This window comes from Xenopus laevis, chromosome 1L (assembly GCF_017654675.1).
Source record: "Xenopus laevis strain J_2021 chromosome 1L, Xenopus_laevis_v10.1, whole genome shotgun sequence".
Classification (NCBI taxonomy): domain Eukaryota; kingdom Metazoa; phylum Chordata; class Amphibia; order Anura; family Pipidae; genus Xenopus; species Xenopus laevis.
In genome coordinates, this window is record NC_054371.1 from 112,810,056 (window position 1) to 112,828,907 (window position 18,852).

General features: G+C 39.5%; 1 protein-coding gene across 1 annotated transcript in view; it reads left to right on the forward strand.

Annotated features, from left to right (window-relative positions):
* Nucleotides 1-18,852, forward strand: part of b4galt1l.L (beta-1,4-galactosyltransferase 1-like L homeolog) — a 72,728-nt gene that overhangs the window by 41,751 nt on the left and 12,125 nt on the right. Inside the window, exons 3-6 of the mRNA XM_018255526.2 lie at nucleotides 11,326-11,433; nucleotides 12,924-13,156; nucleotides 15,077-15,264; nucleotides 15,943-16,065. Of these exons, the coding sequence (XP_018111015.1) occupies nucleotides 11,326-11,433; nucleotides 12,924-13,156; nucleotides 15,077-15,264; nucleotides 15,943-16,065 (652 nt within the window). The remainder of the gene's footprint in view (nucleotides 1-11,325; nucleotides 11,434-12,923; nucleotides 13,157-15,076; nucleotides 15,265-15,942; nucleotides 16,066-18,852) is intronic.

The window sequence follows — 18,852 nt, forward strand, 5'->3', positions numbered from 1 at the left end:
TCTCACCTAGTAACTGTGCTTGGCACACAGATCAGATCATAAGCTTTCCCATCCGAAATCTCACAGGATTTTCAGACATGAGGTCATCCAGGGTTGAACTGGACTGGCTCTTGTGGGCCCTGCCGGCCCAGTCCTGTTCCCTGCGTTAATCTTCTTGCAGCAGGTCATGGCAAATACAAGATGCGCGTGTGTGCAGGAGGGGGGGCAGCTCAGCGCGTGCCTGGGTATTCACACTTCTTGCGCATGCAAGGCAGATGTGCCAGTTTGCGCATGCGTGCGCTATGCTGGCACGGCCAGGTTGCCTAGGGCTCCTGTCGCGTCTGGCCCGGCTCTGGCTTAGACTCTCCAAGCCTTAATGAAAATTCGCCTGGATCCCCTGACCATCCAAGATGATCAATAATAATAATAATTTAAATCTATAGTTTAACCCTTTCCCTGCCAGCCGTTTTGTCCTAGATGCGAACATCTACTGCCAAGCAGTTTTTAGACATTTTGTACTCTTTCACTTTAAGGGCCTTTCCTGGGGTGGTCTTTTAGTTTACCCAGTAAAACAATATATTGTTTTTTTCAGGACAACCTGAACTTTAAAAATATGCAAGAATTTTGGTATAATTCTACTTCTGTAAAAAATATAGGCTTCTAAGTGTCTAATAAAATGAAAAAAATCATGTTTCACAAAGAACAATCACATATATCAGAAACATCATTTATTTTATGTACGAGAACACAGCCGATTTGGAAAGGTCTATGTCTCCTGAACGCGGCAATACCAAATATATATAGTTTTATGGAGATTTCTCACTTGTATAGATCAAAATCTCTAAGCAGTACACTACCAAATTTCCAAAGCACCGCTCCCCAAACAGCATACTTCTGATTTCAAGGCCAAACATTCCACTAACAGTAGGTGTACCCAAGAAAACTACCCATTATTAGAAAGAACAGATTCTGGTGAATCAAAAATTGGTAAATATATCTTTGTACTCCAAACTACCAAGTTGCAATTGTAGTTATAATGTTATAATGTTTTATAGAAATTGGTGAATTTTTTGAAAAATTAACTCAAAGCTTCCACTCTACAGCATCATATCTCCCACACATGTATAGGTGTACCCACGCACGTGGCATATAGGGGCCCCAAAACGTTTGGGGGGGGGCAAAGGTAGAAAAAAGTAAGTTCACCCCATAAAACCATATATTTTCGGAAAGTAAACATTCCTGCGAATCCAAATTGGGTATGCATGTCTTTGTACACCAAAGTATCAAGCCGCAAACTATTCCTAAATTTGGTGATTTTGGTGACATTTCCAAAATCACCTCAAAATTTTCACCCTGCAGCATTGTATGTCCCACATACTTTTAGGTATCAAGAGAAATCACCCCAAATATGAAAGCTTAGGGTCCACTGAACAGTTTGATGCCCAATATGTATCAGTTTACCTAAACATGTGGTATATAGGGGCCCTAAAATATAGACACCCCATTTGAGCTATCAGTTCTGTAATTCCAGATACTGCAAAATCAACACATCGTTTTGGGGGGGGGTAAAAGGGGGGGGTAAAAGTAGAAAAAAGTAAGTTCACCCCAGAAAACCATATATTTTCGGAAAGTACACATTCCCCCGAATCCAATATGGGTATGCATGTCTTTCTACTCCAAAGCACCAAGCTGCAAAACTTTCCTAAGTTTGGCAGTTTTAGGGACATTTTCAAAAATCACCTCAAAACGTCCACCATGCAGCATCGTATGTCCCACATACTATTGAGTATCAAAATAAATCACCCCAAATATAAAAGCCTGGGGTCCTCTGAACAGTTTGATGCCCAATATGTATAGGTGCACCCCAGCATGTGGCCTATAGGGGCCCCAAAATGAAGACCCCCCATTTGGTCTGTCATTTCAGGTACTGCAAAATCAACACATTTACATCGTTTTTGGGGGGGCAAAGGTAGAAAAAAGTAAGTTCACCCCAGAAAACCATATGTTTTCGGAAAGTACACATTCCCATGAATCTAAATTGGGTATGCATGTCTTTGTACTCCGAAGCACCAAGCTGCAAAACGTTCCTAAATTTGGCAATTTTGGTGACATTTCCAAAAATCACCTCAAATTTTTCACCCTGCAGCATCGTATTTCCCACATACTTTTAGGTATCAAGAGAAATCACCCCAAATATGAAAGCCTAGGGTCCTCTGAACAGTTTGATGCCCAATATGTATAGGTGTACCCAAGCATGTGGCATATAGGGGCCCCAAAAGGAAGACCCCCCCATATGGTCTGTCATTTCAGGTGCTGCAAAATCAACACATTTACATTGTTTTGGGGACGGCAAAGGTAGAAAAAAGTGCGTTCACCCCAGAAAACCATATATTTTCGGAAAGTACACATTCCCTCGAATCCAAATTGGGTATGCATGTCTTTGTACTCCAAAGCACCAAGCTGCAAAACGTTCCTAAATTTGGCAATTTTGATGACATTTCCAAAAATCACCTCAAATTTTCCAGCCTGCAGCATCGTATTTCCCACATACTTTTAGGTATCAAGAGAAATCACCCCAAATATGAAAGCCTAGGGTCCTGTGAACAGTTTGATACACAATATGTATAGGTGTACCCAAGCACGTGGCATATAGGGGCCCCAAAAGGAAGACCCCCATATGGTCTGTCATTTCAGGTACTGCAAAATCAACACATTTGCATTGTTTGGGGGGGGGGTAAAAGTAGAAAAAAGTAAGTTCACCCCAGAAAACCATATATTTTTGGAAAGTACACATTCCCCCGAATCCAATATGGGTATGCATGTCTTTCTACTCCAAAGCACCAAGCTGCAAAACTTTCCTAAGTTTGGCAGTTTTAGGGACATTTTCAAAAATCACCTCAAAACGTCCACCATGCAGCATCGTATGTCCTACATACTATTGAGTATCAAAATAAATCACCCCAAATATAAAAGCCTGGGGTCCTCTGAACAGTTTGATTCCCAATATGTATAGGTGTACCCCAGCATGTGGCCTATAGGGGCCCCAAAATGAAGACCCCCCATTTGGTCTGTCATTTCAGGTACTGCAAAATCAACACATTTACATCGTTTTTGGGGGGGGGCAAAGGTCGAAAAAAGTAAGTTCACCCCAGAAAACCATGTTTTCGGAAAGTACACATTCCCATGAATCTAAATTGGGTAGGCATGTCTTTGTACTCCAAAGCACCAAGCTGCAAAACGTTCCTAAATTTGGCAATTTTGGTGACATTTCCAAAAATCACCTTAAATTTTTCACCCTGTAGCATCGTATTTCCCACATACTTTTAGGTATCAAGAGAAATCACCCCAAATATGAAAGCCTAGGGTTATCTGAACAGTTTGATGCCCAATATGTATAGGTGTACCCAAGCATGTGGCATATAGGTGCCCCAAAAGGAAGACCCCCCCATATGGTCTGTCATTTCAGGTGCTGCAAAATCAACACATTTACATTATTTTGGGGGCGGCAAAGGTAGAAAAAAGTACGTTCACCCCAGAAAACCATATATTTTCGGAAAGCACACATTCCCCCGAATCCAAATTGGGTATGCATGTCTTTGTACTCCAAAGCACCAAGCTGCAAAACGTTCCTAAATTTGGCATTTTGGTGACATTTCCAAAAATCACCTCAAATTTTCCACCCTGCGGCATCGTATTTCCCACATACTTTTAGGTATCAAGAGAAATCACCCCAAATATGAAAGCCTAGGGTCCTGTGAACAGTTTGATATACAATATGTATAGGTGTACCCAAGCACGTGGCATATAGGGGCCCCAAAAGGAAGACCCCCATATGGTCTGTCATTTCAGTTACTGCAAAATCAACACATTTACATCGTTTTGGGGGGGGGCAAAGGTAGAAAAAAGTAAGTTCACCCCAGAATACCATATATTTTCGGAAAGTACACATTCCCACGAATCCAAATTGGGTATGCATGTCTTTGTACTCCAAAGTAATAAGCCGCAAATCATTCCTAAATTTGGTGATTTTAGTGACATTTCCAAAAATCACCTCAAAATTTCCACCCTGCAGCATTGTATGTCCCACATACTTTTAGGTATCAAGAGAAATCACCCTAAAAATGAAAGCCTAGGGTCCTCTGAACAGTTTGATGTCCAATATGTATAGGTGTTCCTAAGCATGTGGCATATAGGGGCCCCAAAATGAAGACACCCCCCCATTTGGTCTGTCATTTCAGGTACTGCATAATCAACCCATTCACATCGTTTTGGGGGGGGGAAAGGTAGAAAAAAGTAGGTTCACCCCAGAAAACCATATATTTTCGGAAAGTACACATTCCCACAAATCCAAATTGGGTATGCATGTCTTTGTACTCCAAAGTACCAAGCCGCAAACCATTCCTAAATTTGGTGATTTTGGTGACATTTCCAAAAATCACCTCAAAATTTCCACCCTCTAGCATCGTAGTTCCCACATACTTTTAGGTATCAAGAGAAATCACCCCAAATATGAAAGCCTGGGGTCCTCTGAACAGTTTGATGCCCAATATCTATAGATGTACCCAAGCACGTGGCATATAGGGCCCCAAAACAAAGACCCCCAAATGGTCTGTCATTTCAGGTACTGCAAAATCAACACATTTACATTGTTTTGGGGGGCGGCAAAGGTAGAAAAAAGTGCGTTCACCCCATAAAACCATATATTTTTGGAATGTACACATTCCTGCGAATCCAAATTGGGTATGCATGTCTTTTTACTCCAAAGCACCAAGCTGCAAAACCAAGAACAAAGTCGCAAGCCTTTCCTAAATTTGGCGATAAAAGCAACTGTTTTTACATTTCTGAAAATCGCCTAAAAATATTGCAATTGGCCGCATTTATCTCACCCAATTTCTTACATACAATTGTAAAACACCATAAATATTGATGCCAAGGGTCTACTGAACAGTTTGATGCCCAATATGCATAGATATACCAAGGCAGCTGGCATTTGCGGACCCCAAATAAAAATAGCGAATATGAGTTTTCTCCGCTGCCGATTCGCCTTCTGTGAACATAGACCCTTGACTTCATATTATGTGCCTCAAGACCCTCCTAACAGCAATGACTCCCCAAAACCATATATTTTTTGAAAGTGCACATTCTGCCGATTCCAACAAAGATAACGACGTCTTTCTACACGAAACTACCAAACTGCAAAGCTTTTCCAAACATATAGGTTTTTACAACATTTCTGAAAATCGCCTAAAAATGTTGCAGTGTGCCGCATTTATCACACACAATGTTTTACGTACAAAGAAAAATCTCTCTAAATATGGACGTCAGAGGTCTAATAAATAGTTTGATGCCCAATATGCATAGATTTACCAAAGTATGTGTTGTGTATGGACCCCAAATGAAAAACGTGCCTATGAAATCTCACGCTAGCCAACTAAGCTGCAGAAAAGAGAACCCTAACTGTACGTTATGTGCCGTAAGATCCCCAAACTGTAAAAAGACCCCCAGAAACCCATATATTTTTGGAAAGCACATATTTTGGCGGATCAAACTAAGTAAAATCTATCTTTCTATACCAAAGCACCAAACAGCAAAACTATACTAAAGCTACATAAGGAACAATAATGCAGGGATAAAATTGCAATAAAACCACAAAAATAGCGTAAATCAATGAAATAACGAAATAATTGTTCTGACAGCGTAATTAGTGGCCGAAATCGATTATCCAATAGTCACGCTGCCAAAATAACAAGTTTTTAGGCAAAAAAAACCAAAAGAAAACAGTACAATGATTTCTTAAAAAAAATAACCACCTGTTTGTGTATACATATTTGTGCACTAATAAAAGTTATCTGAGTGTGCAAATACATGTAAATAAGTGTAAATAACTGTACAAAAGGGATCAAGTGTGCTAAAATAAAATAAAAAATTAAAAAAATTCCAATCTTTACTAAAATGTATAAATGTACTGTAAGTATGTGTAGGTGCAGGTAAGTGTGTAAAAAAACGTGCACTTACCGTTTTTGGAGCAGGAGAATCGCTGTCTTCTTTGGAGGAGTCCTGGCAGCGTGTCTGCAGAGTTGCTGCGCAGCAGGAAGTGCGTGGGCGGCTCTGCAGGCAGGAAGAAGGTGAGTTGAGTAGCAGACGCTCCATGCGATGCGTCTGCTACTTTGAAGTCGGATCTGCGACAATCGAGTCGCAGATCCGACTTGCCAGCCCCCCAGCCTCGTTGCCTGGGGGGCTGTCTTCTCTCCCCACTCTCTGCGGAGGCGGCAAAAGCCACCGAAGAAGAGAGAGAGCTCAGCTGCTAAAGAACGTACAATGTACGTTCTTGGCAGCCTGAGCATTTGCCTGCCAGCACGTACGCCGTACGTGCTTGGCAGGCAAAGGGTTAAGGCCTACAATTTCAGTGAACCAAGCAGGCACATTGGAACACTTGAATAAATGAATGCATAACTTTTTATTTAAAAATTATATCTCATATAAAAGACTAGCCTTAAGCATTTTCTGCCTAGATACTGGCAGATATTGGCATTTAATCACATTTACCTTGGTGAGTTATACTCTGGATCAGGCCCGGATTTGTGGGAAGGTCACCAAGTCTCAGGCCAAGGGCGGCAGGATTTTGGGGGGTGGCATGTTGCCCAACCACACTCACATTGGTTCAGAAACAATGGGGATGTGCAGAAGATATAATAGCAATCCCTATTGCTCAGGTACCAATGATGAACATTTGCGCAATTAAATGAGAGGGGACGGGGGCGACGAACTGCAACTATGTCAGTCATTTTTTTTTTTTATAGAGTTTTTATTTATTTTTTTCACATAATACAGTTTGGTTTCATTATGTAATTCCATTCAGAATATAAATTCAAAAACAATTGTTCCAACAATATACATTAACATTTTAAACTTCCAGCTCAAAGTAGGTATAAGTATAAGACCCTAAGATGAATATTGTGGGTATGCAGCCAACAATCTATTCATCTGATAACTTCTGCGGGGGGTGTAATCCAGCCTTTCTTGTTCCTGTTGCCAGGTATCAAGGTATTGGGATGACTCCATGATGAGTGGGTGTTCTCTAAGAGTTTCTTCGTTGTACCATGTCGTTTGTCTAAATATATAGACTGTGAGGTTTCTGGTTTGTTGTGGAAGTGATGTTATGTATGTTATCCAAGTGTTAAAGAATTTTGTTGTATTTTGTTCTCTTTTTATGATTGCTTCCAGCCATATGAAACATGTGGTGTAGTTTTTGTTTGACTAGTTGTATGGGTGGGGATTCAGGAGTTAACCATTATTGTAGTATAGTTTTCCGAGCTGCTGCCTCTAGTCTTCTGATGATATTTTCCCCTGACTTTGATAGTTGAGTATATGTTGTGGTGTTGTTGAATAATGCCTATTCTATTTACATTTGAAAAGTAGACCACTGCTATTATTTTCCAGAGTACAGACATGAAAGCGCCGGCACTCACCCGCTCCTGACCCGTGGGTCCAGCAAGCCCCGGTGCATCAACGTATATCACGTCCCCGACTCCAGACAGGCTTCATGCAATTGTACAACATTGGTACGGAGCACACAGTGGCCAGACTAATTAAAACTTGAAAGGTTTATTGAAATCCATTGAAATCAAAACATGTGGTATGGGTATAGCATTACTTGACGCGTTTCGTGGCAACTCGCCACTTCCTCTGAAGCATGGGGAACACACACCCCCAACACCCTTAATAAAGGCTCCTTAGCCACACCTACTAAAAACATTTAACCCACTAGGGGAAGCATTTACCCTTACACAAGATAGCATTAAGGCTCCAATTAGAAGTACCTAAAATCTCAAATCCCCTCTGATGGCCAGGTGTAAACAACTCTGCGGAAAGAGAAAAGAGAGAGGAAAAAGGGAGAGCAAATAGAAAAAAAAAAATATATATATATATATATATATATATATATATATATATATATATATATATACACAAAAACTCGTAGGAATTCCGCACACCATTACTGAAAACAACTGACCCAAGTGCTACTCACAAAAATGTAGTTAAATGCAGATCTTGGACACATGAGCGCACATCAGGAGCCTTTAGACAAAAAGATATTTAGTTAAAAATAAAAACTTTTATTAGAACATTTTAAAAATTGGCCAACGTTTCGGTCTCCATCTAAGACCTTTGTCAAGACCATGGTCTTTTTGTCTAAAGGCTCCTGATGTGCGCTCACGTGTCCAAGATCTGTGTATATATATATATATAGTTTTGCCCACATATTGGGCCCCACAACTGCAAGTTCTCAGGTAAATGACCCCTTTTGACATACAGTTGAAATATTGTCTAATGTTAAATACAATCCCTGTTACTGAACTCCGAAAAGTTTTGGAGACCTTCAACAATGAACATGACTTACACCTGGTGCGTCCACATTTATATATACCCTTATATTTTATCCAAGCGCTGTTATCGCTCTGTCCTTTAGTGGGAAATAAACTTCTTGAAACATAAGAAGCTAGACTTTTGCCTTTCTTATATACAATTGAGGGTCTTTTTTCTAAAATCTTGGAAAGTATAGGATCCTGCAAGAGTACCCCCCAGTATTTGTTGATACTGCTCCTAATGTGACGAACATCTCGGCTATAAGAAATTGCTCGCGGTCCACTTGGACCGCCTATTCATACGCCATTTTTATATCCTGATTATTGTAACCTCTCCCCGCAAAACGATCCCACAACAACATAGCTTCCTCGTTGAAGCTACCCCTGGAGGAGCAAATCCGGGGCTACCTGAGAAATTGTCCCACTGGGATGCCCCTCAAACATGGGACCGGATGACAACTACCAGCGTGAAGCAAGGAGTTGCGTGTGATCACCTTACGGAACAGGTTGGTGGTAACCTTACCCCCTATGATTTTAAAAACGTCTAGCAATGGAATCTCCATTTCACTGATCTCATATGTAAACTGTATTCCTTTCACCGTATGATTGCAATAAGTGATAAAGGCCGCAAACGAGGTCTCATCTCCTTCCCACACTCCTATGCAGTCATCGATATATCTATAAAGGCGTTCCACCTGATGTCTATATGGATTTTGGTCCCCAAAAATGAAGATCCTTTCCCACCATCCCATTACCAAATTGGCATAGGTAGGTGCAAAGGAAGCCCCCATGGCGGCCCCGCGTCACTGCAAATAGAAGCACCCATTGAACAAAAAGTAGTTGGAATGGAGTAAGAAATCAATTCCCTCCATAATAAAATCATTTTGTTCCTGTGAAAAGGTATTAGTTAATGATAGCCAAAACCGTATGGCCTCTAAACAAATATCATGGTCTATGGACGACAAGTGAAACTACGTCCATAGAAAACCACCTGTATCCTGGTTTCCACTCCAAATTGGCCCTTTTGTTCAAACACATTGTTGTATCTCTTAAATATGTGGGTAATTTAAGCACCAAGGGTAACAACAAGTTGTCCACATATAGACAGGTTCTCAGTAAGTGAGCCTATACTAGCCACAATGGGTCGCCCCTTTATATCCTCTAAAGATTTATGTACTTTGGGCAATACATGAAAGATTGGAATGATTGGATTCTCACCGTACATGTAATCATACTCATTTCGACTAATAACCCCCATATTACACGCAAAAGTTAGTAACCGCTGTAGTTTATGTTGAAAAATCTTGGTGGGATCAGAGTCTAGAACTCTATAGGTAGTAGTATCCTTTAATTGCCTCATAATCTCCGATTCATAGGTTGTCGCATCTAAAACCACCACTGACCCACCTTTATCCGCATTTTTCACAACTATATTGGTGTTATGACTAAGGGTTTTCAGAGCTGCATATTCCCCTTTACTCAAATTCTTAGGCCTATTAGGATATTTACAACCAACTTTCATACCAATCGCCTCTATATCATGTTGGACTAACTTCTGAAACAAATCTATAAAGTTACTTTTTGACTGTATAGGATAGAAGCTTGAAGATTGGTATAAAACACAGATGGTTCCTCCATATATACATTCTCACTCTCATGGGTCAAATCTTCTAACGTAATAAGCGCGCACTCATCTCTGAAATCAAAATTGGGGGGGGGGAAATAGCTTGCTCTTCACCATATTGGTCAATTGAGCTGTTGGGACTGTTAACACCCTCCCCCCGACCAGTATTTGCTAGCCTGGGTGTTGTTTGCCCATCGCTATACAACACAGAGGTGGTATCATCAGCAACCCCAGCATCAATAGCAAAATGTCTTTTCAAAGTCAATAATCGAATAAATCTGTTAAGATCTAAAATTGCAGAGAAGGAATCAGTGTCCGCATCCGGAACAAAGTTTAAACCCCGAGATAAAAGGGAATGTTCATCATGTGACAGTACATGAGAAGACAAGTTAATAACATTGTCATTGAAGGAATTGGGTAATATTACCGTATCCATGAGCAATGTAGTTTGTTCCTGGTTAGAAGCAATCATAGGGGAACTGCACCTCTCCGCATCAATCACCAGCACTGTTTCTTGTTGCGGTTCCCATCTTTCCCTGTGTAATGAGCGGCTGTTGTTCCGCTGTCCCCCTCTCCTTGTATGCTTCGGTTGCTGCAAGTATATACTGGGTCTCTCCGAACGTAACCTTTGCCTTTGCCCTTGTATCTGTCGCCTGGGTTGACCTGATTTCGGTAATCCTCCGGTTCGCTTTCTGATAGTTCTGGCTCCGAAGTTAAAAAAGAAGAGGATGACACTGGGGATAAAGATCTTTGTTGGGACCTCGCATCTTCACTATCCGCAAACTGCACCATCCTTCCCGGTTTCAAAATCGAGCGGGGTGCATCAGTGTTGAATTACCTTGATGAATCACGCTCCCAACCTGAGTAACTCTGGTGGCGTCCTCCACGTTTCTCAGTTTTCCCCAAATAGACCTTGTGGTTATCATAGTCTCTTTTATCACACTGGAACTTTTTTTTACATTGGACTGGTACCTCGGTAATTGATCTTTAATTGATTTCCAGTCCGGGGAGTCCAGGGCTAATGCTTCAGGTGAGTCTGATACAATTTTATTTAAATCATTAATCTCCTCTTTCGTTATGGCTAATTCACTTTTGTCACGTTCTAGTATCAAACGCATGAGATTGATGGAGCACTCGGTCAAGGTCTCGTTCCAAGCCTGCTCAAATTCGGGCGTAATCACCTCAGAGGCTGGAAATTTCCGTGTATATATATATATATATATATATATATATATATATATATATATATATATATATATATATATATATATATATATATATATATATATATATAAAATAAAAACAGATCCTCATTGCACTCACTTTTATTTGATTTCATTCCTTTGCACTTTGCAGAATACAAAACTGAATTATTGCACCTCACAAGTAAATATGAAAATGAGAAGGTTTCCACAGATCAGAATTACAAATTAGCTGAATGTCCAGAAATGCCACCTGATTTAGGTAAGTGAAAGAAACAGCTTTGATGCAGTATAATCAGATCATTGTAAATGAAAAGATTGAACTAAACTGGCTTTGTTTATCTTTTCTAATTATACTTTCTGTTGACAAAAAAAGAATAGCTGTGCACTCAAGCCAGAATTACCTTAATTTTAGTGTATTCACTGTAGCACTGTGGTGTAAAGCCAATGGCAAGCAGGGAAGGTAATGAAAAAAATTGCTCCAGAATCAGTAACCCACAACAACAAAGCTCTTAAATACATTACAGGCGTGGGACCTTTTATTGTAAAAGCCCTTATCCAGAAAGCTCTGAATTATGGGAAAACCATTCCTGATAGAGCCCATATTAAGCAAATGGTTTTGAAAAGTATTTCTTTCTGTTCTGTACTAATAGAATAGTAATTGTACTTGATGATGGTAACTAAGCTGTATAAATTTGTAATGGTGGAAAAACAATCCTATTCGGTTTACTTAATGTTTTAATTAGAGTAGATTAGTAGAATTAAGGTATGATAATCCAATATTGGGAATATCACTTATTGGGAAAACCCCAGGTCCCTATTACAAATAATAGGTCCTATACACTAGTGTGGCCTTTCATTCACAGGTGACTACACACAGTATAAGTGGGCAGCACCCCACAACCTCTCTGCCCAGTCATCTCTTTTTTTGTGCTCTAATGTGAAAGGATCTGTAATTTGTTTTATCAAACAGTAACCAGCTTTACTGCTCAATAAAAAATGGCAATCTTTCAAGAAGTGGCCCCTAACAGTGGCTTTAGTTGTAAGTTTTGAAGCAGCTTTATAGCTTTGTGTTGTAATGATTTCCATAGGGAAAGTGCTGTTATGAAATCTTGCAGGTGTTCAAGACCAGGACATTACAGTGGAACAAAGTGCAGTTGAATTAATTTGTTGTTATATCAGAGCTGGATATTTGCTCAGTAGCAGCTTTTACCTTATGCAGCTTCATTGTACATAACCTTTATCTACAATGAACTTCTGCCATATTTCCTTCAACCATATCGTACAGATATTTCTTTGTGAGTATGCAGCTCTGATACAAAAATGTTTAGTTTCTTCTGCATGTATGTACACTAAACAGCTTAGGTCATTCATCCAAAATTTTAGATTTTCAGTTAAAGGACTGATCCTTCTGGGATGTCCAGGCAGTATACATTCCATCTTCTTCTTACCCAAACAGAAACCTTTTTCACAGCTACTAGTGTACCACTAATTTATCAATGGTATTTCAAAGTGCTGACCTGACTGCCTATCTCCTTCTAGAATCTAACTGAAAATATTGGAGCAAGCAAACTTTGTTTCATTGTTTGTTATCCACTTTCGCTAGCAGATTATTTGTGAGATTCTGTGAAATGTCTATGCTTGCTTTTTAAATGAATATGAGCTATGAATAACACTCCAATCAAATTTACAAATAAGGGAAGTTTGTAATATTAAATGTCAGGTATATTATGGATGTGTTTTTTTTAATAGGTCCGTTGGATATTAGGTTTGTATATAATACATCCATTCTGAAAATCATTTCTCAGAATCCAAATATACAGCACGGAGGACGCAGTAGGCCCCAGCATTGTATGGCCCAGCAGAAAATTGCCATTATAATCCCATTCCGTAATCGAAAATCTCATCTCAGGACATGGCTGTACTACATGCACCCGTTCCTGCAGCGGCAGCAGGCAGATTATGGCGTATATGTGGTGGAACAGGTACAAGGCAAACAGATGTGCTTTGTAGATATATGATATAAACCAGAAAAAGTTAGTCTGTTATGGTAAAGATTAGCTTTTTTTACTTTTAAAATAAAACTACAATTGCTTATTAGTTACATTAACATTTTGTATGATGAAGCCTGCTATATTCTAAGGCAATTTGAAATTGATTTTAATTTTTAATTTTTGTGTTTTATTTAGCTATTTAGCTTTTTGCTCAGAAGATCTCCAGTTTAGAATTTCACTAGCTATGTGGTTGCTAAGATCCAATTTATCTGTTAAAGGGATTCTGTCATGATTTCTATATTACACTGTTGACACTGAAAACAATTCACTCTACCAGATAAAATCTAATTCCTTAAGCAATAATTATATATTTTTTAGTTGTAATATTGGTGTGTAGGCAGCCATCTCAGGTCTTTTTGCTTGGTCATGTGCTTTCAGAAAGAGCCAGTGCTGCACTATGGAACTGCTTTCTGACAGGCTATTGTTTCTCCTATTCAATGTAACTGAAGGAGTTGCAGTGGGACGTAGATTTTTACTTTTGAGTTTTGTTCTTATATTCACAACAGAGCTGTTAACTGGTTATATTCCCATTGTTCTGCTGATGGGGAGAAGGGAGGGGTGATATTTCTCCAACTTGCAGTACAGCAGCAAAAAAAGTGACTGAAGTTTATCAGAGCACAAGTCACATCACTGGGGGCACCTGGGAAACTGACAATATATCTAGCCCCATGTCAGCTTTAAAAATGAAATATGAAAAAATCTGCTTACTCTTTTGAAAAATGGATTTCAGTGCCAGGGTTGGACTGTGGGGCCAGGGGCCCATCGGGACTGCTGACCAGGACCCCCCTCCGGCCCCATCGGACACCTACTGTTATGTGACATTCGCCGCTCATACGCAAATGGCGCCCCCTCTGCGTGCATGCGCACACATCACTGCGCATCGCCGATAATACATTTTTTTTTTTAAAAAAAAACGTGCATTGGGAGAGGGGTCTGGCCCAGTCCGACATTGTTCAGTACAGAAGTCTGCTCGAGCAGCACTATTTACTGGTGCTTTTTGAAAAAAACACGTTTTCCCATGACAGTATCCCTTTAATTCTCATTCAAAAAACATTTGGGTCTGGGCCTTGCTTTGCTCTGATTGTGTGATGGAATAAATATCCAGCTTCCATATGGGTAGGGGCAGGTCTGGACTAAGAATCAAAATAGGCCCTGGCATTTCAGGTACACAGAGGCCCAATCAGCCCACACAAAGGACCAAACAGCCCCCACCAGCCCACTAAATACTGACTTTCTATGGCACCTTATAGCAGCCCCTCTGGCATTTGCCAGAACCCAGTCTGGGCCTTAGTAGGGGGCAGGATGGCAATTTGTGCTCACTCTTCATGGAGGGAGCACACATTGCAAATGTGTAAAAAATTGTGGTAGTTTTCAACCAATTCTTGGACTTTGTAAACAAGAGCTGATGACATTGTAGCCTTATAGAACATAAAGATTTTTAGCTGCCAGGGTCCGTGTCATTTAAAAGCTGGAAATAGATTCATATACACTGCAAATGTGGACAGATGCCTCAAATGCAACATTTATTCCTCACTTAATTTACAGAAAACAGTTTTTTGTTTTTTTTTGCATTACACAGTAGATGTTAGGATTTGAAGCATTTTGTATCTATGTTCAAAATTAAAAAATCCCAAAAATTATTTTGGGGAGTTGTAATAATAATGTAATTAATGAAAATATACTATGGGGCTCATTACATACTGCAAAAATGTTTGCAAAATTGTGCTCATCCAGATGCTATTCTTGGCATGTGCCTTTCTAGACCATTGTCTAGGAGGATGTAGTTATGTATACACAGTATATTGTTTTTCAGAATCTCAAGTAGTACTTTTCTTATATTTTGCTCTACAGATAGAAGACACATTATTCAACCGAGCCAAGCTGATGAATGTTGGTTATGCCATAGCATCAAAAGACTATGATTATAACTGTTTTATATTCAGTGATGTGGACATTATCCCTATGGATGGGAGAAATCTCTACAGGTGTTCTAAGAATCCCAGGCATATGGCAAATTCTGTGGACAAATTCAATTTTAAGTATGTACTGAAAATGAAAACTCCATCATTATTTGTGAAGCATTGACGTGCTGAAAGGGGTGTAAATAAAACATATCAAACCTTAGCAATAGATTGCATGTTACTTGCAGACAGAAGTTCTCACACTGTTGGTCTACCTATCTAAGGTGGGGAAAATGTGGATTTGTCTATTTGCCATCCTGAATACCAGTGAAAATACAGGAGGGTGATTGTTTCTATGTACCTATAACCTCACTATGCAATAGGGGGGCCCAGCCTGAAAACCAAATTAAGATAAGATTCTTAGTGGATGCTTATGTGCAGCCCTGGATACAACAAGAAGTTAGGCATGATAACTACAACACCTATCTTTATATTGCTAAAACCACATTTAGTGAGAGCCCCTTGACCCTCAAAAATCTGTCACCTTGTTATGAACTAAAGAGTCCAGGGTGATTGAAAAATGCTACACCAGGAAGAGAACCTTTCAATTCAATGGAACTTGGGTTGACCTTCGAGATTTCAGTATATATATTATGCTTATGAATACCATATCGTTGGTATGGCAGCCTGGAATAGTTTTGGCATAAAGGGTAGATAATATTCAGACTCCACACGGAAGGACTAAATTGTGGATTTTATTTTATTTATAAGCCAATATATACTTATACTGATAGCAATGTGTGTTTTGTGTCTTAGATTACCCTACAGTGACATCTTTGGAGGAGTTGTAGCATTCACAAAGGAACAATTTATCAAAGTAAATGGATTCTCAAATGTATTCTGGGGGTGGGGTGGAGAAGATGATGAACTATTCCAAAGGTTTGTAGCTCTAATTTTTTTCTGTATACAGTATATAAAATCAAAATTCTGTGATTTTATTACCAAAACAGCTTTTTAAGTAACCTGGAGGGACCTGGGGGAAATTATTATTTTAATAATATGCAGCAACTTCAACAGGTGCTGAAAACTGGAATTAAAAACTTAGTTTATCTATGTAGTTATCTATGTAATTTACATAGTTTAGTTGTAAGTTAACCTTTAGTATGTTATAGAATGATCACTTTTAAGCAACTTTTCAATTGGTCTTTAGTTTTTTATTATTTTTGAGTTGTTTGCTTTTCTCTTTAGACTCTCTTCAGCTTTGAAATGGAGGTAACTGACCACAGCAGCCAAATAACTATTGCTCTATGAGGCAAACATCTTATTGATATTCTTACTTTTTATTACCTATCTTTATATTTAGGAATTTCCTATTCATATTCCAGCCTCTTATTCAAACCACTGCCTAGTTGCTATGGTAATTTGGACCTTGGAATCCAGATAGTCCCTTAAATTCCAAATTGGAGACTGCTGAAAAGAAAGCTAAATAATGAAAAAAATGCAAACAATAAAAAATGTAGACCGATTGCATATTGTTCCCTTTACGGGCTGTGAGTCTCAGAATAGAGATCCTGTTACTGGCTGTGAGCTTAAACCTTTCACTGTAATTTACGTTACATGCCAGGCAATTTTTGAACATTTTAGGGGGAATTTAATTAAAACTCACAAGCATTATTTAAAATGGTGTCTGCGTATGTTTAGCACTGCTCACAATATAAAATGATTTGCTGGTGAATATTACATTGCACATTATCGCTAAGCAAAAGTTTAGCATTAACACCTCCTCTGGAGTTTCGTTAAATATTTTGTAGCAAAAAAAACGCTTTGCGATTGAGAAATTTTGTTACATTCACTGCGAATGTTCATAAAAGCCATTTGAGGGCAAAATTTACAAAGAAGTTGCTGAGGTCTGTAATCGGTCAAAAAGGACATGGTCGCTAACGTTTGCAAGGGTCTTTGTGCAGGTTTTTTACACCAGTGAAACATTCCCCCATTTATGTTCTTTAGAGACTTTAGTGGTTACCGTGGCCCCCATGCTGCCCAGGCTTACAGCAAGAAATCAGACTAGGACATACTAAATATTTATGGGGAATTTTAAAAAAAGAGAACTTGATCAGCATTACTTAATTTGAACCTGTAAAGTCCATGGAAATGCATTCCCTTATACTGTATATTGTTTTACTTTCTGGTAGATCTTAGGAATTCTTAATTTGTTATCTGTATGTTGTAGTGTATGGGGCCCTCCGATGGGCTTCCCCCGATCAATATCTGGATAAAAATTGTCCAGATGTCAATCAGACAGGATTTAAGAGGAGAATACGGGTGGTTGGATGGGGGACCACATCAACGAACCAATGCGGTCCTTGTCAGACTGCCCGTATTCTCCTTGTTGTGATCTGATTGTTGGGAAGAGATCCGCTCATTTGGTGACCTTGCCAAACAATCGCATCTCTGCATGTATGGCCACCTTAGGAGTGCAGTGGAAGAAGGTAATATACCTGTGCTAAATCTTGTACAATGGTGTCCAGTTTGGAGGAGATCTTGGGTCAAATGAGAGAGGTTGCCGAGTGTAAAGGAACTGGTCAGGCAGCAGGACTTGATGCAGATGATGTGGGAAGGGCTTGCAGGTCTCGGCCACCCACATGTAAATTCCTGGCACAACTGCTCTCTCATCGTCAAGGAAGATGAATCACTGGTCAAAGTGATGGCACTGCCAGGGCACTCCTGGTGGGGAGGACCCATGGTGGGAGAAGATCCTCGCATTGAACATTGGCACTGGAGAAACCAGGAGCCAGGAATGCATCAGGGGCATTCATCACCTGTGTCACCTAGCATCCACCAGGGCCGATGACGTTACCTGGCGCGTCTTAAGATGGCTAATGTCAGAAGGATCACTGTCTGCATGGATTTGCATCACCAGGGATTTCAAACTAATAAACAATGGTGACTGTTACCTTGTGTTCTTTAATCAATTAGTCGGCTTCTTCCTTGTATTGTACCCCGCCACAGGTACAGGTTCAAACCGGAAGCAAAATTGTAGTAGTAGCAAGGAATAGCCTATGAGGCAGGTTAACTGCTCAAAAGTGATTTTATTTGCACAACATGTTTCTAGTCTTATGACTCTTTGTCAAGTGTAAACTGGTTAAGTGCAGATGAAGCTTTAAAGTGTACAACAGGATATGACATCACAGTATCTCATACTCTCTGTGCCACCCTCCCCCTCTAATTGAAAAATAGCGAATATAGTCCATAGTTCATTCCATAGTCCAAAATAGAAAGCCATATATCCAAGGTGATTAGGTCCCTTAGGTGTGGAAAGTGCTGTAATAAAACAAGTAAATTAAAACATAAAACACCACTCTGGTTGGGTAACATTTTCAAGGTACTGTCACATAAAGAACTTTTGACCTACCAATTACTCAATACTGACAAATTGCTTGTACAAAGCGAAACTTAGCAACTATAGCGGATAACGTAATATATCAATGCCCTACTTTATCATTAGCTGAATTCAATATTCACAATGGAACTAGGGCAAGGGTTCAAGATCTGTAAAAGTACAAAACAAATGTATGATTATTGTATTCATGAGAAATATTTTACACTCCAATTTTCATTAAGACCTTTAGGTGTAACTGTGTAACTTGTCAGTGGTTCTATTTCAGCTGGGCATAATGTATCTCTAATGCTTTTCCCCTTTTTACTCTGGAAGTACTCTCCCAAAAG